The 25,650-nt window shown below is 45.2% G+C and overlaps 1 protein-coding gene across 1 annotated transcript in view; it reads left to right on the top strand.

The window, feature by feature from the left end:
- Positions 1-11,439: 11,439 nt before the first annotated feature.
- The window catches only part of LOC135896907 (uncharacterized), a 35,544-nt gene continuing 21,333 nt past the window's right edge, over positions 11,440-25,650 (top strand). The window contains exon 1 of the mRNA XM_070521342.1: positions 11,440-11,515. Coding sequence (XP_070377443.1) covers positions 11,461-11,515 — 55 coding nt within the window. The 5' untranslated portion in view covers positions 11,440-11,460. The remainder of the gene's footprint in view (positions 11,516-25,650) is intronic.

Below are 25,650 nucleotides of genomic sequence, written 5' to 3' on the forward strand. Positions count from 1 at the left end.
AAGAGAGAACATAGCATGGCACACACATCGTCAGTTACAGTCCGTCACTCTTGCGTGGTACGTGACATCGCTGTCACAGCCGCTTGTCCAAGCCCTTCTCTTTCAAAAACCGAAGTAGTCCCTTCGTCGCCTTCAGCTGCGATGTATTCTGTTGGCAACATGTGAACATCATTTCAACTGACAATGGTCTATTGTCAAGGTGCTCTAGAATGGACGCCATGGACTGTCTCTGAAGATAATATTCAGGACAGTCGCACAGAATGTGTTCTAGCGTCTCCTTGCAAAGACAGGCATTGCAGAGAGCGTTGTCGGTCATTCCAATGACAAATGAGTAAGATTTTCTGAATGCCACACCTAGCCATAAGCGATAAAGCAGAGTCGCCTCTCTGAGGCGGAGTCCAGTTGGCATACAGAGAGAGAGAGAAGGAGAGAGAAAGCCAAAGGAAAGACAGGGAGGAGATGCAGCAAAGAGGGCAGGTGGTATTGACGATTGTTCCGGTTGGTGTGGCTGCTTGGTGTGCACCATTTAGAGAGCATGATCTCTTGTGCAAGCACTCAAAGTCTCCTGACTGCGTCGGACCATGAAAGTGGTAAGTTATGGGCCTGGTCGCGTTGAGCAGCACTCCCTCTCAGGAAGAGGCAATCGTCAAGGGTCGTACACTTTAGTCCAATCAGTCCATATTCCTTAATGAGCATTGCCCGTTGTGTGACGAATGCGGGACACTCCAATACAAGCTGTTCAAATGTCTCACAGGAGCCACAGGACGTACACGACAGACTGTGCGCACGTCCTTGACGATACAGGCGTTTGCGCACTAACACAGAAACAACACTTACTTGCACTAACAGTGCAGTAGCACTATACGAGGCCAGCCACGAACACGGGGAGGGAACGAGTCGTCTGCAGCACGGTGGTCTGGGTGCTGCTTGAGGTATCGGCGGATACCGTAGTTAGCCCGCAGAAAGTGCGTAAAGTACCCTAATAATGCTAACACAATAAATATCCCGTGAATAGATTTGTTAGTTGGAAGCAATACTTCAAAATTTTTGCCGTAGAAGTGCGCCAGCTCGAGGTTTGCAGTGAGGTAGCCCAACTATTAGAAATAGGCGAGCATAAATAGGCATGTATGAAAATTGAGAGCAAATGAAACGAAAAAATTCCTGTGAAATTTTTTTATTGACTTACAAAGTCAAGCGCTTTTTATTTTTCAGAGGAAAGACTAATTGCGGAATAAATTCCAAATTTGCAACATGGAGGCAGTGCATATAATACGTGTGTTTGTGTGTGGGGGGAGGGTTATGGCAGAAGTACGTTTTTGTGCCACTATACAGTGAAAATCACAAGGGGCTACCTACAGACTGGGCGCTTCATATGAAACCAAAAAAGATACGCGTTGAATATAGCTACTTAAAAATACGAGCTAGCCTGGCACGTACTCCTGATTTCTTCCCCGTGGAGGGGAGGGGGGAGGGTTCAACCCTTAAGGTAACTTTTCTATGCAAAGGAGGGGTGGGTGCACTTTTACTTGAACAAGCGTTAATAATTCCCACCGTTCGCTATAGAGGTGCGTAAACCTGTAAAAGAAAAATGAAATCAGGTATATCTGATAAGTACACCTGTGATATACGCTTCGCTTTTACTTGGCAAACCAGGAACCACATTAAATTGACTCGCGCAGGAAACACGCAGGAAGGACACAGCCAAGAACAAGTAAACACACGAAAGCGCAAAATAAGGATTTCTGGCAGTGCTTTTTCTAATTCGCTCTGGCAGAATTATAGAGAAATATATATTTGCGGAACAATCACAGTTCTTTTGGATTCCTCGTTTACTGTTCTACCAAGTAAAGTGCCAAAACTGGCTTGTATTGTTATTTGGGAAGTTGTGTAACGATGCGTGGCCGCCAGTCCCGTTCAACAGCGTAGAGCGCACGACGATGTGGTTCTCGACGTACTGCTCCCACCGTGGAAGGTTAGAAAAACACCCACATAAGCACAGCAGAGAAGTGCCTATGTCGGGCACTTTGGGTCGACTGATAACTGCAGAAACATCATTGAAAACACACGGAACAATTTTCCACTTCCGGCAGTATTTTCGCTTTCTTTTGAAAGAAATACATTTTCCTCTATCAATATTTTCAAAAACAACGGTTAATTTTTACTTTTCGTTCATCTTTGGCTGTTGCCTCGGCTATCTTTCATGGTAGATCGCCCAATTTTTCAACTTTCGACTCTTGTTTCCCGTTACCAATTTCGCACGAAAAGCGCTGTAGAATTAGGGTAAAAACCCGACGAGGTAATGGGTGTAAAGTTGAGTGCACGATACATTTAAAAATTGTGCTTGCCATAATTTGTAATTGACTAAGTTTGGTTTCTTGCGGTGCGCTAAGAAATGTCAGAAAAAGAAGAAAAAAAATACAGGGATGCATTTGGCTGCGCAAGACTGTGCGAACCTCCTATTCTGTAAGGGTTTCCTAAGTAGTACGCGACGGAATTGAATGCCACAGCAGACTCCCGTGCAGATACGCTATCAGCTTTTGTGATGGAGAGTCGAAGGCGAAAATACGCGTTTTCGACAAGTCTTTATCTATCTCCCTCTTCCGCCGGTCTTCACAAAGGGCGGGAAAGGGCATTTCGCGTAACCACCATGCTCGGACTGGCGAACACGACGACAAGAGGCCGAGTGGCCAAGTTCAGAGAACGCGTTTCGCCTCGTGCTGCCAAGAAGGTTGCACTGTCAGCCTCTCGTGCTCGCTGCTCGGAGTAACACTCGGCAAGGTTCGTTGACCGCGGTCTTGAGGGTGTCCACAGAAAAATAAGGGGGTGTCGTTTTCGTAAATGTTACTCGATGAGGCTTTCAATGATGCCAAAGGTCGCAGCTCAATGAGCTCATGTCCAAAAATTTTCAGAAAGCTGTCGTTAGTGAAATTATTTTGTTCTTCTAGCTGTTAACTGGGCAACGGGCGTCTTTGTGCACTTTTGCAGGGTGTTAGTAGTGTTAGATCTACTGCCATTTGTCAGCTGCCTGATTATCATTAGTGACGAAGACACACCAAAGCATCTGCACAGTAAAGAAGCACTTTTTTTACCTGCCACCTGGCCATTCGAGTCCCATTGCATGTCGAATTCTCTTACAAGTAAGCTCTGTCTCGAACCCTCTAAGCAAGCAGTTAATTAGTCTGTAGATAAAGTGAGAGAACGGGAGAGCATTGGCAAATCGCTTAGGACATTTCTGACACTTCAATTGGTGAGACTCTATTAGCGGTTCCACTACTGTGAAGCTCTGCTTGCGTACACTGCATATTCTATAAATCAGGCGTGTTTGTCATATGCTCGAAATAGTGAAGAATTCTTGACATTTACTGTTTATACGAGCCGCATAATTAAGAGATTCCTTTTTCAGATTTTATTTGAGAAGGTCGCATACATATACATTGGGAGGTCTCATGATGCAAGAACCGTATGCGGAAGGTACGAGAGAGAGAGAGAGAGAGAGAGAGAGATCATTACTAAAATTTAACATAACGCACGAAAATTGACGGTATAGCAGAAAGGAATACGTAAGTGAAGCAAATTTTGCGCCGATCAAGCCAACGACACTTCCCACTTGGCAAAACCACTGCAGTACCACTGCACATAAGGGGTCAGCGTTTCAATGTTATGCAACATAAAATGGTGACAGCGCCTCAGTAAATGTTAGGTTTGTTACAACCATGGCAATAAAATTAACCGAAAGATGACCTCGATAAAAATGTCTGTTTTGAAGTGACATTACTGCTCCAAAGCAGGGATACGAAGACCAAATTAGCGCATCGAAGAGTGGCCTTAGGAAGAAAGATCAGATTTTCTGGGGATATTCAAAGAGGTACGGCCTTCGAAAACCACCATTGCCATTTACACCCAGAAAGCGCAGCAGTGCCGGTGCTGTGTGGCTGGCGACTCGGCTCCCCTATATCTAGCATAACTTACACAGATGGCCGAACCTCAACAACAATAATGTGACTGTTTCAGCTGTGATGGTTCCTCTCAAGAACGTCATTTCCTCATAACCCTAGTGCATGTTGAGAGGCTTCGGTTTCTCATAAGGAAAAGCTCTCTGTACTCTTGTGCCCCATGATGCTACATTTGCATGCGTGTAAAGAACCAACATTGGCATTGAATTCTGTATTTGTCAGTTTTGCTTGCGCACGTAAGATTGTTTTCCTTGTCAAGCGTGCCACATTCTATTGTACGTTTCTTCATGCCAAATCCTTAAATGCAGAAACAGTTTTATTTGGAGTTGCATGATCTACAGGAAGCTTACGGAAATATTTGTTGATGTAGCAGGGCTGAAAGCGGGGCTTGCTGCATCAGACACATCATTGCCACCGATATGCCGAAAGACATGGACGAGATGTAGAATGAACAGATGGTCCAAGAATCTAAGTCCAAGAAACTGGCGTAATCATATACTTATAATTGTGCATAATCACTTCTGTCGATATTCTGTAAACATTTGCGCCACTGAAGTCGGAGGTAGCAAGTATTGCACATGCCAAAGGATCTTCAACGTTCCAAGCTATCTTGTGGCAGAGTTAGAATATTATTTTCGGATGCACTAACCTTCACATAGCGTTATATTTTTGTTTGCTAAGTCGTTTCGAAGAACCCTTCTGCTGAATCTGGACCGCCATCAGCAGCAAGCGTGGGATTATCGCGAACGATTCTCTCCGGTGGACTTCTTTGTTAGGTGAGATTTGCTAGGAAGATAACAAGATCGCTATTTTGCCGGGTCCGCAAAACCGTGGGCGACCGTTCCAAGGCAACGCATAAGAATTTGTAATTGTAGTCAGCATTGAAGAAATTATGCTGTTCCTGTGCGATACTATCGGAGATGTAGTATTTATTTTCGAGTTTTCTGCGGTTTCTTAGGCTCCACCAATAGCAACTAAACGTAAATAGATGTGCAATTCATACAATCACAATACCGTGATCTGCAAAGATGACAGAGTTGGAACAGAGTAAACATTTATAGAGTCGCTGCATGTACCCGAAATGGATATTCAAAGGCTCAGGGGCATTCCGTGCAATTTGAAGGTCACAGAAAGGCCATTATGTAAGTGTGATAGCCATATCGTCAAAGGATATTATCATAGGGTCAAGCCGTATTAGAGCTGCCTAGCGCAGTTATTGTCTGAGGGCTGCCTTTTTTCAAGCAAATGTTTTTTTTTACTACCTGCCCTCAGGTTGGCGTGGCTGCTGCAGCTGCTGTTGTTCCAGATAGTGTCACGCCATATGAACAGAGCCTTTTAACGTCTTCCTGTGAGTGCCGCCATGTCTGATCTCATGGTGGCGCGTCCATTGCTTGCCTCGGCTGCCTTCAACAGTACCTCAGTTGGCTCCGTGTTGGCCACGGATGTGCATGACAACGCCCCAGGGCAGCTCAGCAAATATTTCGGCGGATATCATGGATAGTGAATGGGTGGGAAAGACGAACCTTGACCACAGCTTCAGAAAACATGTGAGCGCCTTTCAAGCTCATTGTGACTTGCTCAGATGGTGCGAGCACCGCGGATGGTGTTTGCACTAGAAATGGGACTATAAATATATTCCGAGCCGTTCAAACTTTCCGATTGCAAATGAAATCGGGATCAGTATCGTTTATGCTTCGCTCTTTGATTATTCGCCGATAACGTTGACGCAGTGGCTTGTCATGTTTCTGACTCAGTAACGTCTTTCACTGTAGTCATAATCTGATTGTTTGTTTCCTGCCTAATTGCTCATGGGTCTGCTCAGTCGTGGTAGGTTTATTCTCGATGTGCTGTTTGCTAGGAACGTAGATGCTATGCACTTTGTAAAAGCTTGTAGCAACGATGTATTATCGCTATTTGCTCGCTTAATTTGCGGATCCTCACGAAACGTTCACCTTGAACGTTTGTGTGCTGTCGCTGTTGTACATCAATCATGCTCCGGCGCATTGACTAAAGTGAGTGCTCCCATTGACTTTTCTTGATACGTAATCGATAAGGTAGCCATATATTTCAGTGTGCGTTCGGGGAGATACGTGCGAGAAACTTACTTGGTCACAGTGTAACGAGCGCTACTCACTCTTGCCGACGTTTTGGGGTTCAAGTCCTCTCTTTTGTTGAGGCTGGTCATCCCATGCTGGCAGACTAGAGCATTTTTTTCCAGCCTCGATGAAAAGCATGCATTGCGAAGAACCGGTAACGCGGGAGCTATTGTGTACCCCCCCCCCTCCAGCAGTTTGTGAGCATCGCAGCACATATTCATTGCATTCTTTTATGGCAGGCGCTGTTTCAGGAGCCAACTATTGCACATGTCTTCCCTCTACCCTTCTATAAATTGCAACATGAATGGAGCATTGTGCATTAGGAATCAGACAATAGCCCTTCTGACAGCTGATCACACACTAGCAGGGTAGAAGCGGTAATAGTTTCGCATTCGGGCGCTTTAGCCTGAGCCAATCTGTGAGGCGGTAGAGTCACTAGAAAGAGAATTTTCAGAGCATCGCATTCGTTTTCCTCGCAGCACCTGCCCTCCCATAGATAGCAACAATCACGTGGTTCGTCGCCGTCATAGAGCTTCCAGGCACCGGCCTCGACATGCTGCAGTGAATGCTGCGGTGACGCGAATGTCGTAATGGTTGTTTGCTGGCGAGCTTACTCGACCATTGGCTGCAACTCCCACCGTGTAGACCATCATGTCTTCATTCCCGGCGGCTGCGCATGCGGATGCAGTAACCTGGCTGAGAACAAAACTGAAACTTTTTTTTAATCGTGGGAGGGAAATATTACCGGATACCACGTGCCTTGATGCTCCATTGAATTGGGCAAGTGAATTTCATCCTCATCTCAGAAGATCGGCATGTGAGAAGTAAGCTTTTTGTTGTAGTTTACTTCTACCTTAGCTAGGTTTGGCCAGGGCTATCCAGGTGACGTTTGCGCAGCGAACCTTTAATGGCCTCAGAGAAAATTTGCACAGCAACATTGCTGCGCGCACCATGGCAATGCCGCTTTCATGCGCACTAAAAATGCCAAGAATAGGGTTGTTTGACGGCGGAATTGAAGTTGCGGAAAGCGGAGGCGCAGCAACAGGCTAACAGGTAAAGCCAAACACTGAATCACTGAACGGTTTAAAGGAAGTCACGTTATCTACGGGACCCTTCGTTAATGCACTTGGAGAGCAGTGAAGTGGTGTGGTTCTCGTTAGTCCGACATTAGCGATATATAGGTAGAAAGAAAGACCTGCAAAAATGCAGAATAACCACTAATTTATTTTGTCCAACACGCCTAGCAGGTCCCCCGAAATTTGAGCCCATTCTACAATTTCGGAGATGTTGTATCAAGTTGTATCATAAATATGAGACGACATACATGGGCATTCCTGTTACTTCTGCGCTTCAATGCATAACAGTGCGTTTTGTTGAAACGTAAATGCAATATTACTGGTGCCATTCTCGAAATTCATTCTAAGTGCATACACCTTGTAAAATTACCGGCTACATATTGTGAAAAATTATTAGGAAGTGAGTTTTTGTTAATTAGCTGAATATGCGTCTTGATTTCTCATGCAAGTAATGTTTGGCACTCTGCATATAGAATTATGTTAGCTGCAACAGCCAGTCTTTAATAAATTCTATGAAAGTTGAAGATAACCACCCTGAATATCAGTGTCTCAGTGAGTGCTGTGGGCTCAAGCGAATCATGCCATGGTTGTACCACTCGCTACCTAATAAAGAAAGCAAGTACCTTTCTTGAGTGTTTTTATTTACAGTCATGTCAGTCTGCTAGTACATTTAAATATTTAGGTATTTATTTTTGAGATTTCTTTCTTTTGGGAAATGTGTTTTACTTGAGGGCCACACAGAATACATCTGTCGGTATTCCATTTTGTTATGGTGTCAAGCTGCAGAAAGTTTGTACTTTGCGATTGTTTTTAAGAAGTTTTTGATGTTCTCAAAGTACAAATGGTTCTACATTTACACAGATGTTAGGTTACAAATAAACAGTTCACCTAGGAATATGGTATCTGTCTGCATCAGTTCAGCACTCCTGAGTTCGTGAAGGACCATTCACTGTGGAAATTGAAAAAGTGGCATAACAGTACTGCTAGCAGCTTTACAATAGGGTTTATTACAGGCAATCTAGGAGCACGCTTTTGAGCCCAGGGTGACCAAGGCCTGCAATACAAAAGCACCTGTATTTGAATATTAACCCTATACCCTCACAGCAAACATATCAACATGACATGAAATATAATTATATGCAACACAATATAGCTCAGCAGTATTTTAAGAAAATTGCAGTATTAAACACTGTAAATACACACTGGGGCACAAAGGGCTTTCAACGTAATTTGAGAGTTGAGGTTCAACACAGCTGCAACAATATTTCAAAGGACTTTCAATGTTGAAGCTCAACAGATCTGCAACAATGCTTCAATGGGCTTTCAACATGGACAAACAACACATTTCAATAATACCTCAATGGCCTTTCAGTTTTGAGACTCAACACATCTGGAGTCCTGCAATAGGCTTTCAACATTGAAATACGTCATAGTTTCAGCAGTACAACAATGATCTTTCAAATTGAAAGGCCCCCATGATGAATCGACAAAATGTAACAGGCCAATTATGAGCACTTGTCAACAACTTCCTCAATAATCTTCCAACAATTCCCCGATGTTCTTTCAATGCGATTTGTTGACGTTGAACAATGAGATGTCAATAATCTTTCAAAAAATTTTCTCAAGGAGTACAATGTACATCATGAAAAACTTGAAGACCGAGATTTTGAAAACAGATTTGACTTTGACAATTAGATTTTCACGAAATGTTAAAGAGAACCGAACTTTATAACTCGCGCGCTTTGGACGGTTGAGGCTAATTACTCCAGAAACGCACGAGTTAATCTTCACAACGCGCACTACTGGAGTGATAGGAGTCCCCACTGGCTAGGAAAAACACGACACGAATACCAGTAGTCGTTTAATGTGTGGTGCTGTATTTTTGATGGCAACATCATCGGACCCATCGTTTTTGACAATACAGTAACGACGCAACGCTACGTCAACGACGCCCTCGAGGTCCCCTTGTTATTAGTCAGTTATTTCATTATGTCACAGCCTAGTAGGAGACGGAAAAGCCGGTGTCCAGGACGTGTAAAAGCACTTTATCCGAGCAGTCAACACGATGTCGTTGTCGTCTCTGTTTTTCCACTCACCTGCTTCTTCAACGTCGTTTTCATCGCCTGGCAAATACCCGCGGCGACCATATAGGATGTGGCATTTGCCCCTCCTTTGAAAAAAAAAAGGCATCGTCCCGATGCACTAACCTCCGAAGGTTGTGCATAAATGGTGCAAAGTTGAGGTCATGAGGAAAAGTATGGCTTCATACAAAGCACGCGCACAACCTCGGGCAGATGCCGCCGGCGTTTGGAGCAGTTATGGCTGTCGGGGACAACTTCATAATTCACATTGCTGATGCATCGCAGAACTGTATACGGGCCGAAGTATCTTCGCAGGACTTTCTCAGACAGCCCACGGCGACGAATTGGAGTCCAGACCCACACCTGGTCACCGACGTTGTATGTGACGGGTCTGTGCCGAAGATTGTAGTGTCGGGAATCGTGTTCCTGTTGTTCTTCGATACGGAAACGCGCAAGCTGCCTGGCTTCCTCTGCGCGCTGCGTAAACTCCTCGGCACCACTCTCGTCGTCACCGCACTCGTGCGGCCGCACTGCGTCCAACATGGTTGTCACTTCCCGGCCGTAAACGAGGTTGAAAGGCGTCACGCGTGTTGTCTCTTGACGAGCCGTCTTATACGCATATGTAACATATGGTAAAATCTCGTCTCAGTTCCTGTGGTAGACGTCGATGTACATACTCATCGTGTCTGCCAGGCTATTATTCAAGCGTTCTATCGGCCCATTGGTTTGGGGATGATGAGCCGTGGCCGTTAGGGGAGTGGTACCACTTAGTAGCAAAACGATGTCCAGAAGCGCAGCCGTGAACGCAGATCCTCTGTCTGTTATGACCACTGCGGTAGCACCATGCCTTAGGACGACGGCTTCGATGAAAAATCGTGCTGCTTCGGCTGCTGTTCCACGCTGGATAGCACCTGTTTCGGCGTATTCAGTAACATAATCCGCGACGACGATTATCCATATATTTCCGGCAGTAGACAGTGGAAACGGAACTAAAAGGCACATGCCAATTTGTTCGAACGGCGCTTGCGGTATCTGAACAGGATGCAGCAGTCCAGCTGGCTTGCCAGGTAGGGCTTTGCGGCGCTGGCAATCCAGGCATGTCTGTATGTAGCGTTTCACGATCGACGCAAGTCTCAGCCAATAGTACTTTAGCCTAATTCTCGCCAATGTGCGGGTGTAGCTCAAGTGACCAGCGGTCGGCTCGTTGTGACAGGCATGTAGGACTTCGTCGCGAAGAGATGCGGGAATGACAGGTAGGTATCTGCTGCCACTAGGTGAAAAGCTCTTTTTATAGAGAACGTCGTGGCGCAAGCGAAACGAAGGCAGCCCTCCCGCTAATAACCTCGGCACGCTGCTTGTCTTTCCCTCTAAGTAATCGAAAAGAGGAACCAGTTCTGCATCCTCGCGTGGGTGGCGTGAAACGGCGACAGTATCTAGCACGCCTAGAAAAGCCGTGTCATCATCGTCGTGCACTGCACTCTCAACAGGAGACCGAGAAAGGCAGTCGGCGTCGGTGTGTCTTTTCCCCGATTTGTATAAAACCGTGAAGTCGAACTCTTGGAGCCGAAGACTCCAGAGCACAAGCCGACCAGCTGGATCTTTTAAATTAGTCAGCCAGCAAAGTGCATGATGGCCACCGACAACGGTGAAACACCGACCATACAAATATGGCCGAAATTTCAGGACGGCCCACACCAGTGCGAGACATTCTTTTTCGGTGGTGGAGTAGTTTGCCTCCGTCGTTGATAGCGTCCTGCTGGTGTTAGCAATCACTCTTTCGGTGCCGTCCTGCCGCTGTAAAGCACTGCGCCGAGGCCGACATTATTAACCTCGGTATGAAGAATCGTAGGAGCGTCGTCATCAAAGTGTGCGAGCACGGGAGGCGTCTGCAGCCGTTGCCGTAGGTAGTGAAATGCCCGTTGCTGGTCTTCACCCCACACGAAGGGGACATCTACTCTTGCAAGATGTATTAATGGCCATGCAATGCGTGATAATTCCGCCATAAACGTCGGTAGTAGGCGCAAAGGCCCAGAAAACGTCGCACGGCCTTTTTATCTGATGGCGTTGGGAAATTAGCAGCGGAAGACATTTTATCAGGGTCAGGTCGGACACCTTCACGACTAACAACGTGACCGAGAAATTGACGTTCTTCAAAGCCAAAATGGCACTTTTCAGGTTTTAAAGTTAGACCAGCTGAGCGTATTGCTCGGGAGAAATCCAGAGCTGCCGGATCTCCTCTCGCACAATCTCCCGGATGACCTCACGCAGAGACATACTACAGCTCTCAGGCAGAATTGAAGGATTCACTGGTGAGTTCGTGCGATGATATTGGCGGTACCGTTGCTTTAGTACCCGTCCTATAGCGGTAGCCTCCTTAGTGATTTCTGCCACTGCCGTCGGTGGGTTCCTCACGAGTCAGGCAAACAGTTCCTCTTTCACTCCGCGCAAGAGATAGCGTAACTTCTTTTCTTTGGCCATCTTAGGGTCTGCGGAAAAGGCGGGCCATATCTTCTACAAACACGGCAATGCTCTCGTTTGGTTTTTGAATACGGGATTTGAGCAGGCGCTGCGCGTTGTCTCTTCTGTCGCTACTAGTGAATGTCTCTAGCAGCTGTGTGCGGAAGGCATCCCATGTGGTGAAACATCTCTCCCGGTTCACAAACCACGTCCGCGCACTGTCTTGAAGCGCAAAATAGACACTAGCCAGCTTTTGTTGGGAGCCCCCGTCATTATAACTGGCGACACGCTCTAATTGCTCCAGCCAATCTTGGGCATCTTCAAAAGCGTCACCGTGGAAACTTCCTGGCATCTTAGGATTTTGTAGCGTCACCTGCGATGAAGTTGCAGTAGCCATGGTGGAAGTAGGTAGACGCGCTACTGTAGGGTCCTGCAAAGGGTTGAACTCGGGCGTCAGGCCTAGCAGGTGGAGACTGTACCGGTGAACAGGAGTTTCGACGAACGCAGGTGATTCCGCGTTCGATGTATGGCTCCGCGAAGGGGTGCCGAGCATGAGGCAATCCTACCCCGCACCTCCACCAGTGTCACAACCTAGTATGAGACGGGAAAGCCAGTGTCGAGGACGTGTAAAAGCACTTTATCCCAACAGTCAACACGACGTCGTTTTCGTCTGTTTTTCTACTCACGCGCTTCTTCAACGTCGTTTTCATCTCCTGGCACATTCCCGCGGCGACCATATAGGATGTGGCAATATATAGAAGTAGGCACATTCATCGTGAAGCAACTGGTCTCATAGTGAAAAACTGTGGGGGGGACCTCTTATCATATGTTCAAAAGATGAAAAGATTACTAAACAGGTATGAATGTAGGTGAAATAAAATGAATTAAATAAAATTAATAATAAATAAAATAATTAAATAAAATGAAAAGCGGATGAAATACCAGCAGTTGATATATTGCACAAGCAATAATACATTTATAGTAGTAGTAAATGTGCGTCATCTACCTAGTTGTTCGCAGTAGGCACTATGTCGGGGAAATCAAACAGAAGATGGCGTGGTGATGTTTCTGGATTATTTTTGGCTATCTAGTAGGATGATTGTAACATTTGAGCACGCTGAGGCTATCGTTCTATTATTAAGACAAGGCACTGCTATATATATATATATATGCTACATATATATAAGTATATATATATATATATATAGAGAGAGAGAGAGAGGGTGTTCCACGTAACGTGAACTAAGGACATATAAAAGTGTTTAGCCGAAGCTGAATCAAACCAACGGCATATGGTTTGCCGTCATATTGCGATCCTTAGAGTTGTTTCTTTAATATTCCGCTTAAGTGGTGAATTAACTAAGATGAATTATGCAAACTTTTGAATATTTACTTTAAGGCCAAGTGCGTTTCGCTGCAACGACCGATGCAATTTTTTGTGGCAACATACATGCTGCGGGGTGATACTTGTTTCGACGTTTAAGGAAAGCCTGGGAAATATAAGATAAAACGGCGTGACTGCGCTTCGTGCGCTATAGTATTGCAGTATTGTGGTGTAATTAGACAGCCTTCTTTTTGAGGGCCTCGTTAACGAAAAAAGTACAAGGGATAGGCTCCAACCATTGAACACGTAGCCGCCACAAAGCCGAAGCGGTGTCATGCTGCTCAGCGCCGCCTGTGGCGAACAGTGCGACACTGGGAACGTGGGCAGACTGCGAAATTTAAATTTCGTGTACATGTCCCCGAAAGCCACACGTTTTGCCGTGATTTGCCGTTTCCTTTTCTTTTGTGTACATGAAGGTGTATTTGTGGTCCTCGGTGATGTCGCAAATACTTTTTCCGGCTTTAAGCATATTAAAGGAACAAGAGAGTAATTTCATACTGCTGCGTTAACAAGCACAGACAAGCTGTACGCTACTTCACATGTTCTCGCTTTGAAAGAAGCCGTCAGCCTGGACGTTCGCGCGAACTGGTGTTCGCAGCAGAGAAAACAACTGCACCAAGTCATCCTGCATGTCATTAAAGCCTGCTGTGACACTAACATTGAAGTCACTAAAGTTTCACCCTGAAAAAGTTTTGCGTCTAATAGGTTGACTGATCTTCAATCGACGTCTCGCTGTTCGCGATGCATGCCTCATTTCGCTCCGCCGCATTGTAAGCCGTGGCCTATCATTTGATGGCCATGCGAAATTGTTGCTGTAGATCGCCATACAGTTCCATGTGAGGCAGGTACAGCTGCATAGTCACTTTTGACATCAATTTTGTCGGCATGTGCTCAGTAAATCGCGCTCGGCGCGTACAGCTCGAGCTTCATGATCGCAATTGTTGGCTGTCGTCAGCGCTGTCATGCCGAATGAGCTAAACTAGTTCGATTCGATTTGATGGACCGTGTACCAGTAACCATGCTTGATCGAAAGTGGGAAATTTGATCCAGTCGGGTGCGATCTTGATTGAAAGTGACTGTTTGACACCACGGTCTTTAACGTTCGGTGTGCTCCGTCGTCGTCTGTCCCGGTGCCAAACAAAAGCTTTTGTGGTTTTGAAGCAGTTGTAAGTGGTCTGTCGTGGTTCACTCCTGAACACAGAACCGGGAGCTACTTGCTGACGTAATCGGCGCAAGTACGAGTCGCTATGTGCGCTAATGAAGTGAGACAAACGAGCCCTTATTTATGAGGTCTTTTCATTCGTCAGACTATTCTTGTTAGCTTGCCGCACTTTTTAAACATGCGCAAAAAGCGTGGGGCTGTTGTCCCGATGGCTTTCGATTGTGGTTTTTTATTCATTGACGAAATGGTTACAGTGCATGCTGGTTGATTCGTTTGGGACCCCATTCAGAGCCATCTGCAGCTGAAAAAATTGATTTGTTAATCACAAGATCTGAATTTACATGACGCCAATGTTCGTTTTTTATCATGTAGAATGATGAATGAATGAATTTGTTGTTTTATGGCGCAAGGGTCAATTATGACCAAAGAGCGCCAGGTCAGTGGGTAGATGGGTAAGTAGATGCGGTGGGTAGATGCGGTGGGTAGATGTATTCCGCAAGTGATTGTGGCATAGCTGTAAAGGGGCCTAAAAGCAATCTCTGTAAGTGCATAAAAGCTTTAGGTAATAAAATGATGGCAGTGACTAATGAGTACTAATAAGACCAAAAAAGAGACATTGTGATAGAATGGTTTCTTGCAAACGTTCATATAATGAACGTTTGCAAGATGCACTACTGCCTAAGAGAGCCCTTAAAACGGAAGGGCCTGAAGGTATGTGCTGTGCAAAAGTATCGCAGCAGCATCCTCTTGAGAGAGGATGTGCTACAAATTCGTAGGGCGAACAACATGTAAGAGAAAATCGCTAGAGAAACTTAGGACTGCTCTGGTGTCAAACAACGGTTCTGTACCAAGGAACATTACAGGATGAAAGGGGATGTGCTGCCGGTATGCTAGGGGAAAGTGTTTCTTTCTCTCTGTTTCGGCTTGCCGACACTCCAGCAGGGCATGAAGGACGGTGAGCCTTTCACCGCATCTACCGCAGGATGGTGGTTCATTTCCAGTTAGCAGGCTGTGTGGCATATGTGTGTCCTATTCTGCGACGACAGAATAGGACTTCTGTTCGTCGTGTTTTTGTTGCGGAGCACCAATTACCCAGTTTTCGTTTAATCAAACGAAGCTTACTGTTGGTTTCAGCATACCATAAGCGCTGCCAGTGGCTTCTGAGTTTCTTTCGGATGAAAGGTTTTAGGTCTAAGGCAGGTAGCGCAGTGGTAGAATGGATATCTTATGAAGCAATTGATGTGGCAATTTGGTCAGCCAGCATATTACCCTCAATGCCCCTATGTCCAGGCACCCAGCATAATATGACTTGTTGCTGAGACATGTACGATGTGCAAATAACGGAATAAAGCTCGGTAAGTACAGGGTTTCGATGATTGCGGAGGAACATTAGGGCTTTTACAACGCTTAAAGAGTCGGTGTATATAATGGCGTTGTGCAACTTTGCTTTCTTGATTTGTTTAACAGCAGATAGAATTGCATAAGCTTCCGCAGTGAATATGCTTGTTTCCGGATGCAGTCCATCGTACTCAGAGAAGGATGGTCCGATTGCAGCATAAAACACGCCGGCATGTGATTTAGAAGCGTCAGTGTAAAACTCTAGGCACGAGTACTCCGACTGAAGTTCCAAGAAGTGCATTCGAATATGGCCTCTGGGGCGTGTTTCGTCACCTCTACGAATGATGTATCGCATTCTATGGGCTTCCACTGCCATGGCGGCAATGGCTTAGCTAGGACCATTAGGTTTTGCTGAAGAACTCGAACTTGTATTTCCTCACTAAGCTTTCTAATGCGCAGAGAGAATGGTTCTCTTGCTGCAGGTCGATTATTAAAGAGCATTGCAGATGCCACGTCATTATTACTTGCATAAGAGGGATGGTCGCAGCTTGCGTTCACTTTTCGAAAGTACATGAAACTGAAGCATGACCTCTGAAGATGAAGCGACCAGTCATTAGCTTCAACGTAGAGACTCTCTACATGACTTCTCCTGAAGGCACCGGTCGCCAAGCGGATACCTAAGTGGTGAACAGGGTCAAGCATCTTCAAGGCGCTTGGACTGGCAGATTGATATACTATGGCCCCATAGTCTAAGCGTGTGCCTATAAGACTTTTGTACACGTTCAACAGGCACTTCCTGTCACTGCCCCATGTTGTATGTCACAAAAGTTTAGGAACCTGCATTGATTTTAGACATTTCTCTTTTAGGTGCTTTAAGTGTGGAATGACGGTCAATTTTGAATCTAATATCACTCTTAAATATTTGTGTTGTTTGACAACTGTTATGTTTTGCCCGTGTAGTTCTACACTGGGCTCTGCAAATAGGCCTCTTTTTCGTGTGAAAAGGACACATGAGCTTTTGACAGGATTCAGTTTAAAGCCGTTTTCCTCTGCCCATTTACACACTTTATTCAAGCCAAGCTGGACACGTCGCTCACAAATAGAAAGGTTACATGACTTGAAGCCTAATTGTACGTCATCTACGTGTACCGAATAAAACACGCTCTGCGGTATAGATAAGCGCAAGGAATTCAGGTTGATTATAAAAAGGGTACAGCTTAATACGCCTCCTTGCGGCACCCCAGTTTCTTGTGTAAATGGCCCGTATAGAACATTGCCCACCCTAACGCGAAATGTACGGTTTGATAGGTAACTTTCAATTACTTTAAGCATATTCCCACGAATACCCATTTCTTAGAGGTCTTGCAAAATCTGATATCTCCATGTCGTGTCATCTGCCTTTTCGATGTCTAAGAAAACAGAAAGAAAAAACTGCTTATGGGTAAAGGCGTCGCGAATGCCTGCCTCAATGCGCACGAGCTGGTCAGTAGTCGACCTAACCTCTCTGAAGGCGTACTGATAAGGGTCGAGCATTTTATTCGACTCAAGGAAATGTAAAAGACGCCGATTTATCATTTTCTCGAAGAGCTTGCATAAGCAACTTGTCAGTGCTATTGGGCGGTAACAGGAAACCTCGGATGGGTCCTTGCCTTGTTTCAAGACCGGTAATACGATAGCTTCTTTCCATGGGAATGGGAGGTATCCAGCAACCCAAACAGAGTTAGAACGTGCCAGAAGTGCCATCTGTGTATCAGTGTGTAGGATTTTAATCACGTCATACATGATTTTGTCAATACCATGTGCAGAGCTCATACACGAGCTCAACGCAGCTCTAAGCTCGGCTGTATTAAAAGGACAGTTGTATGGTAGATTTGGTCTACATTTACGGTTTCTTGACTTCAGTTTTGTTATTTGCTTGTATTTAAGGAATGTTTGTGAATAGTTTACGGAACTTGAGACACGCACAAAATGTAATCCCAGGGCATGGACCTGGTTTTCCAAGGTATTTCCTCGTTCATCAATCAAAGGCAACGGTTTGATCTGCTGCCCCTTTAGCCTTCTCAGCCCATCCCATACTTTTGCCTCCTGGGTATAGGAGTTGATGCGTGAGAGAAACCTCTCCCAGCTTGCTCTTCTAGCATGCCGTCTCGTGCGCCGTCCTTGTGACTTGATGTGTTTAAATGCGATGTGATTTTCCGCTGTAGGATATTGGCGCAATCTGACCAATGCCTTATTTTGTCTTTTTCGTGCATCCTTGCAGTTGCCACTCCACCAAAGAACACGCTTCTTAGATGACTGACCATTTGTTTGTGGAATGAACTTTTCAGCTGCATCAATAATAAAGGCGGTAAAATATGCTACAGCATTATCTATGCTAAAATCACGTATAAAATCTTGTGTTAGGTAAGTATATTCCTTACAACTCTTCCAATCAGCGGAGTCAAGTTTCCAGAGAGGTACCTGTCATCGAATTACGTGTCATGTTAGTAAGCTTAAAGTTATTGGAAAGTGGTCGCTCCCGAATGGATTTTCTATAACATCCCAGTCTAAGTAAGAAAAATATATGGAAGATCCAAGCGCTAAATCTATCGAGCAGTATGAATTATGCGCATTATTATAGCAGATAGGCCTTTTCCTACTAAATATGCACACACCGGACGTTACAAGAAAGGATTCGATAAGTCGACCCCTCGAATCAGTCCTGGAATCTCCCCAGAGACTGTTATGAGCATTAAAGTCCCCGACAATAAGAAACGGCTCAGGAAGTTGATTAATAAGTTCGCAGAATTCTATTTTGCTCATGTGATAGCTTGGAGGTATGTAGATAGAACAGACGGCTATTAATTTATTAAAAAGAATTGCTCGAACTGCAACTGCTTCGAGGGACGTCCGAAGCGGCAAGTGTTGGCAAGCAATAGTTTTATTGACAATTATGGCTACACCACCGGATGAGGTGTTCACCTGGTCACGATCTATACGAAAGATAGTGTGCGACCGGAGAAAATTTGTCTGTGTAGCTTTTAAGTGCGTTTCCTGAACACACAGTACCTTTGGATTAAATTTGTGTAGAAGTTCGGTTACGTCGTCAAGATTGTGTATGAGACCTCGCACATTCCATTGCACAATTTGTGTATCCGTTCTGATAGAGTTGGATACTGTGTGTTCTGGAAAGGAAAGGTCAGTTCACCGGCGTTTTGCAGGCGCCGTGCCGGGAGTTTATTTCATTTGGAGCGTTCGAGAGCTCCTCGCCGCTCTTTAGGCGCTGGTGGCGCCGTCTTGCTGGAGGTTGTGTCCATCGCCGTTTGCGAGGTGCTGGACACGCGCTCTTCCGAGTGCTTTGTTTCACGTGAAGGCCTCGGCACGTTGGACGAGGCCTTCGAGGTCACTTTCCCGGAGGTATTGGCGTAGCAGCGCTAGCTGCAGCCGCCGGGGGGGGGGGTAGGGAGGGGGGGATGGCCTCACTGCCGCCTCAGTGGGTATGGGACGGTCAGCTGCCGGAGACCGTTGTGGCGCTGCTCCCTGACGCGCCACTTCGGCAAATGTGTTCTTAGGCTGGTATGCCACCCGCCTACGTGCCTCCTTGAACGATATGTTTTCTTTCACATTAATTGTGACAATTTCATGTTCTTTTTTCCAAGATGGGCACGGCTGCGAGAACGCGGCGTGCTCTCCATCATAGTTGAGACAATGTGGAGTGTTCTGGCATGTTTCGGAGGAATGTTCATTGTCACTGCACTTGGCACATGTCAGCCGGCCTCGACAGTTCTGTGAACTGTGGCCAAAACGCTGGCACTTGAAGCATCCGAGGGGATTTGGCACATACGGCCTAACACGGAGCTTGATGTACCCGGCCTCGATTGACTCGGGCAGGACACTCGAACCGAAGGTGATTATCAAGTGTTTGGCTTGGATTCCTTTTCCATCTCGCCTCATGTTAATTCTTTTGACATTTATAACATTCTGTTCACTGAAGCCCTTCAAGAGCTCAGCCTCAGTGAGCTTAGCCTCAGCGAATCATCGTCCGAGACAACGCCGCGAGAGGTATTCATCGTGCGGTGCGGGGTTACTACTACTTGTCTCTCCCCAAGTGATATTAGCTTAGGCAGTTTCTCAATTTGCTTGTGATCGCGGAGCTCCAAGAGGAGGTCACCGCTAGCCATCCTCGACGCCTTATATCCTGGACCAAAAAATTCGGTAAGAGACTTCGATACAAGGAATGGTGAGATTGTTCGCACTGGTTTAGCTGGTTTTTCTGAATGGATCACGTGGAAACGAGAAAAATTGTGGACTTGGCGTCCGAAAAAGTGAAAGACTTCTTCGGTGCGCCCGCGTTTCTGAGGGCGATCAGGGAGTTTAGGAAAACCACCCACCATGGAGCCCAACAGGGGGACGTGGCAGAAGTTCTTGCTAGACAAACCCTGTCAACGCCAGCCGTACATCGCTGCTATAACCAAATACAGCATAACCAAGGCTGGCTAACCATACAAGGTTAACCCTCGGCGCCGGGAAACTAGGAAGTGAGGAGAAGTGATGAGAATACAGGAAACATGAAAAAGACGACAGAGAATACGAAGATTGTTGGAGAGGAGGGCAGGAAAAAGCGACTGCCGATTTCCCCCGGGTGGGCCAGTCCGAGGGTGCCGTCTACGTGAAGCAGAGGCCAAAGAGGTGTGTTGCCTCCGCCGGGGGGCCTTAAAGGTCCGAACACCCGGCATCGGCTCAACGCCCAGGATCCCCCTTTCCCCGGACACGGCTAAGCCGCGCACGGCTACACGCGGGAGGTTGCAACCCTCGTGTGCTCGGGTACGTGGTGTCGCAACACACCAAACGCCTGCTGACGCAGACGCCCCTGCGGGGGTGTAGAATGATCGAGGTTCATTATGCCCTTTTCATAAGGTCTGCTTTCGCTTGCGGATTCGTTTGATTGCATACGCGCTTTGCTTTTGCGAGGTGATTTCGCAAATGTAAAGTGGCAAGAAAAATCGCAACTTGTGAAACTGCGCCTCGGACGGCTGCAGCCGAAACGAGTATCGTCTATGAATTAGCTCTCGCCAGCATAAAATACGCTGCCTCGGCATAAAAATATTGCTCATCACACATGCCGGTGTTATGCTGATCATACCAAATCCTAAACCTACACTATGAAGTAGTCAAATCAGCACAGTCGCGACAAATATATTTTAAACGTTGAGCAGCCGACCTGGCCATGATCGCTGGCATCACCCAAGATGCGAAACGCGCACGAGTAGCACGATTTACAAAACTGGCCCTTCTCATAAATGCGACGACAGAAGCTGACTTACCTTACTCACCTCACATCTGCGAACCATTTCTTTTGCCATTCTAATTCGTAAGGCCTGCTAGCAAAGATGTACCAATTTACGCCTGGCTGGCCTTGTTGGCTGTCAATCTCTTACGCAGCAGTCTCGCCGGTTACACTTGTTCGTTTTCGCACCCCCGTAATTTCGCCGCTTGCCCACGCCATTGCACTGTCAGTAGTCGAATCCGAAAAGGAACGGGGACGGCTAATTAACAAAGCAAACCGGCCTCGACCGTGGCCGACACGAAGTGCAGCGCGCGTGAAGTAATGCGCGTCGAGCCGCCCGAGCCGCAGAGCCACCTTCCCAGAGCTGTCACTTCGCTGCGACAGATGGCGCCAGAGTAGCGCCAGAGTCGACTGTATTAAACCTATCCTAAGTACAATAACCCTCTCCTACCTAGAATACGATTCAATTACGGGACATTTATACTTTGCTTCCGTGGTATAGTACTTTGGAATGAAATACCAGTTAATATCAAGCCAGTTGTTGGATTACATTCATTGTACAGAACATAAATAAAGAATTGATAAATCAATTATTTTTTCAGTTAGTTAGTTATTTAGTTAGTTAGTTAAATATGGTTTATTGGCGCAAAAGCGGCTAAGGCTATGCTGCGCCAAACACGAGGTGTTTTATAATACTATTTAAGAGGAGAAAGGCTGTGTTAGTTTCAGCTTTTATAAATCTTGTGCATCGCCGTCTCTTCCTTTCATTGGCTTTTTCTTTTGTATTGTTCCATCCTCCTGTTACGAACGTAAATGAAAGTATATGTTATTATTACGTACATACTGTACTTTATATTACTGCATATTCAATCTCTCGTTTGTAGTGTATTCATGTTGTGTCGACATCACATTCTAAAACACTTTATTGTTGTTCACATGGCCTAATGAAATTTCTTTTATTGTTTCGGTTTTCGTAGTTTAGTGTTTATTAACGGTAACTTGTTATTCTTATCGCCTTGCTCAACACCTATTTGTTTCTCTTTCTATATAAATATTTGTCCCCGAGTTGGCTGCTTGATGCATTAATACTCTTATCTATGTACTGAAAATAGGAGGTCGCCTCACAATTCTTACATTAGCACCTCTGGATGCTCCAATAAGTATGCCTGCCTGTTCATGTATGTGCAATGAATAAAAATAAACTCGAATTTGGAAGTAGTTGCTATATCATCCCATCAATAAACTTCTTTTTCTTCTTTTTATACCACGCAGTAGAACAAAGACAATAAAACCAAGGAAAACACAGAGAAAGCAAATGGTATTTTGAATAAGATTTAAGTGGGCGAAAGGACGACTTACCCGAGGTGGGAGCGGAAGGTACATCTTATTTATTTATTTATTTATTTATTCAGTACCCACAGGCGCCAAAGGGCATTACAGTGGGGGGAAAGGTTTAACAGAACAGGTATAAACTTTCACAAAATTTTTTTTTACCCGACGTGAGAAAAAACAACAAAAGTTCAACAGAACTTACAGAATTTTCAAAACACGGTAACTTATACATGGGCAAATTCAATCTAAAGGTAAAAAGAAATAGGCTAGTTGAGTCACTTCAACAGGGCAAAAAATACATCATTTGACACGACGTTGACGACACTGGCAGGTAACCTATTCCATTCCTGTATAGTTCTTGGAAAAAATGTCTTCTTATACAGTTCTGTCTTGCATGGAACTTCTCGTACCTTTAGCGCATGATCCACGCGTTGTGATCGGTAATGAGGTGGCATTATGTATTTGTCCCTTTCTATACCAATTGTACCGTAGAATATGGCATGGAAAAGTTTCAGTCGCAGCCTTCTGCGTCGTACCTCCAAGGTATCCCATTTAAACTCTTCCTTAGCACTCGTAACGCTGAAATTAACTTTGTATCGACCTGACACGTACCGCACACCTAAATTCTGTACCCTCTCAAGTTTATTAATGTCACGTGCCGTCGGAGGGTCCCAAACTACACAGCCGTACTCAAGGACAGACCTTACGTACGTCTTGTACAGCAGCTCTCGTGTAGACGTGCTGAATGCTCTGGAGTTCCTACGAAGAAAACCTAACATTTTCCCTGCCTTAGCGGTTACATAGTTAACCTGCTTCTGCCATGATAATTCTGGGGTGTACCAAACACCTAGGTATTTAAACTGTGTTACTTTAGCTATTAAATTGTTATTCAAGGTGTAAGAAAAATTTATAGGGTTCTTCTTTCGAGTAAATGTCATGTTGACTGTTTTGGTTAGGTTTATCTGCATGCGCCACTTAGTGCACCATTCACTAATTAGATTGAGGTCTTCCTGAATCAGACTGGCATCATCCATGTTGTTAGTCACCCTATATAACAAGCAGTCATCTGCAAAAAGCCTTAGCTGCGAAGTAAGGCCTTCGCCAATATCATTTATATACAATAAAAAAAGTAAAGGCCCCAGGACGGAGCCCTGGGGTACACCGGATGTAACTGCTTGCGGGCGCGACTGAACCCCGTTTACGACCACGACCTGCCGGCGCAGGGTAAGATATTCTTTAACCCATGCGACAACCTGCGGGTGAATTTTATATTTATGCATTTTTCTATGAGCAATGAATGGGGTACCGTGTCAAAAGCCTTTCTGAAATCGAGGAAGATACACTCAACTGAAAGCCTTTTATCCAAAGCAGAAGCAATATCATTTGTGAATTCTAACAACTGTGTAATACAAGAAAACCCCTTACGAAATCCGTGTTGGGAGGGCGTAATCACAGAATTAGTATTCAAATGAGCTACAATGCTCGTGAATAGAATATGCTCTAGTATTTTACATGCGATGGATGTCAATGATATTGGACGATAGTTTGAAACGTCGCTTCTAGGGCCAGACTTATGAACAGGGACCACAATACCTGTTTTCCAGTCATCAGGCAGGGAGGCTTCGAGCAGCGACTTGTCAAAAATTAATTTCAAGTACTTGGAAAGCGGTTCAGCGCATGATTTGAACAGGAAGTTTGGTAAGTCATCGGCACCACAGGCTTTAGAAGTGTCGAGCCCTTGAAGCAACGATTCAATGCCGCGCATATTGATTACAACATCATTCATGTCACTTGTTTCATGCAGCGTAAGCTCGTCCGCAGAAGGCATTGTTGCAGGAGTGAAAACGGAACAGAAGTAGGCGTTGAAGCATTCTGCTTTGTCAGTGTCGTCATGAACTGTGACATCACCGGACACGAGAGGGGGAATATTTACTACGTCCTTTCCGTTCTTTTTTACGTGTCTCTAAAATTCTTTTGGTTTATCTTTTAATCGTGATTGAATAGTTTTCGAATAACTGTCTTTAGCAGTGCGTGTTGCTTCTTTAACCTCTCGAGTTATTTCCTTCAGTTTTTCCTCCGTTTCTCTTGATGGTGTTCTGCAAAAGGCGCGATAAATTTTCCGCCTTTTTTGTTCAAGTTGGCGCAACCTTTTCGTAAACCAAGGTTTGTTTTTGCTTCTTCGCGTCGTCAGTACCCAAGATGGGACAAACCGCTCACGTAGTTCCAGTATCTTTTGCTTCAATAACCGCCACAACTGTTCCACATTCCTACAGTCGGCTTCTGTTTCAAATACAATAAAATAGGTGTCTAACGCTTGATTAATGCAATCTATATCTGCTTTTTTATAATTGTACACTCTTCTGTTAACATGGGTTGTATTTTTAACATAGGCTAGTGACATCGTCGACACGACAGCCTGGTGGTCACTTATACCAGGAATCACGAGTGTTGAATCCACAAGATCAGGTCGATTCGTTAGCAGCAGGTCCAGAATATTGTTTCCCCGCGTTGGCGAGAGGACCAGCTGGTGCAGTGCATACAGATTCACCTATCCATCATTTCTGTATTGCTTATTCCAGTAGCTGTGATAGTATTCAATGTATCCCATTTAATATCCGGTAAATTGAAGTCGCCCCCAATTACCATGGTATCCGTATGCACAGCATCAATTATGCCTTGAAAACACGTGAGAACGTCTGGTGATACATTTGGAGGACGATAAAAGCTACATACTGTAATGATCATACGATTCGGAAGTTCAAGTGTACACAATATGGCTTCACATATGCCAACGTCCACTTGAATCTGAGAAGACTTTATACTGTTATCTATTAGTATAAATACACCTCCTCCATGATAATTTGTCCTTTCTGTAGCAGGTGTATCCTGTTGGAAACACCTCGTGATCACTAATGTTTGGTTCTAACCAGGATTCTGTGCCAAGAATGACTGAAGGCTTTACTGCGTCTATGAGTGCACATAGTTCATCTTTTTTATTTTTGATACTCCTACAGTTCAATATAAGAAAAGTAAGGTTAACAGGGCTAGACTGGCGTCGTCACTTCTGTGAGGTTACCTGCATTGTTACATCATCGCAAACAAACTTCTGCCCGTTCAAAAGTAGGTAATCATACCTGAGGGTAGCCTTAACGCCGTCCCGTTTATGTACCTTTGCATAGTCCCATAAGATCTTTCTTTTCCTTCGCACTGCTTCCGAAAAGTCTTCAGAAATAGCAATAGCAGTACCCTTCAACTTTTTTGCGTTACTTAGCACGAGTTGTTTTTCTTTAAACGAGGCAAATTTTGCAATAATAGGTCTACTCTTCCCAGCGTGAAAACGTCCTAACCGGTGAGCCCTTTCTATTTCAACAGTGGAAATTCCTAACTTCGAAGAACATATATCCAACACCTGTCTCTCAGAGTCGACACTCGTCTCGTTAGCCTGCTGGTCGGGTATGCCATGAAAAATTAGATTGCCCCTTCTACTACGGTTCTCAAGATAGTC

The sequence above is a fragment of the Dermacentor albipictus genome, chromosome 7 (assembly GCF_038994185.2).
Source record: "Dermacentor albipictus isolate Rhodes 1998 colony chromosome 7, USDA_Dalb.pri_finalv2, whole genome shotgun sequence".
NCBI lineage: Eukaryota > Metazoa > Arthropoda > Arachnida > Ixodida > Ixodidae > Dermacentor > Dermacentor albipictus.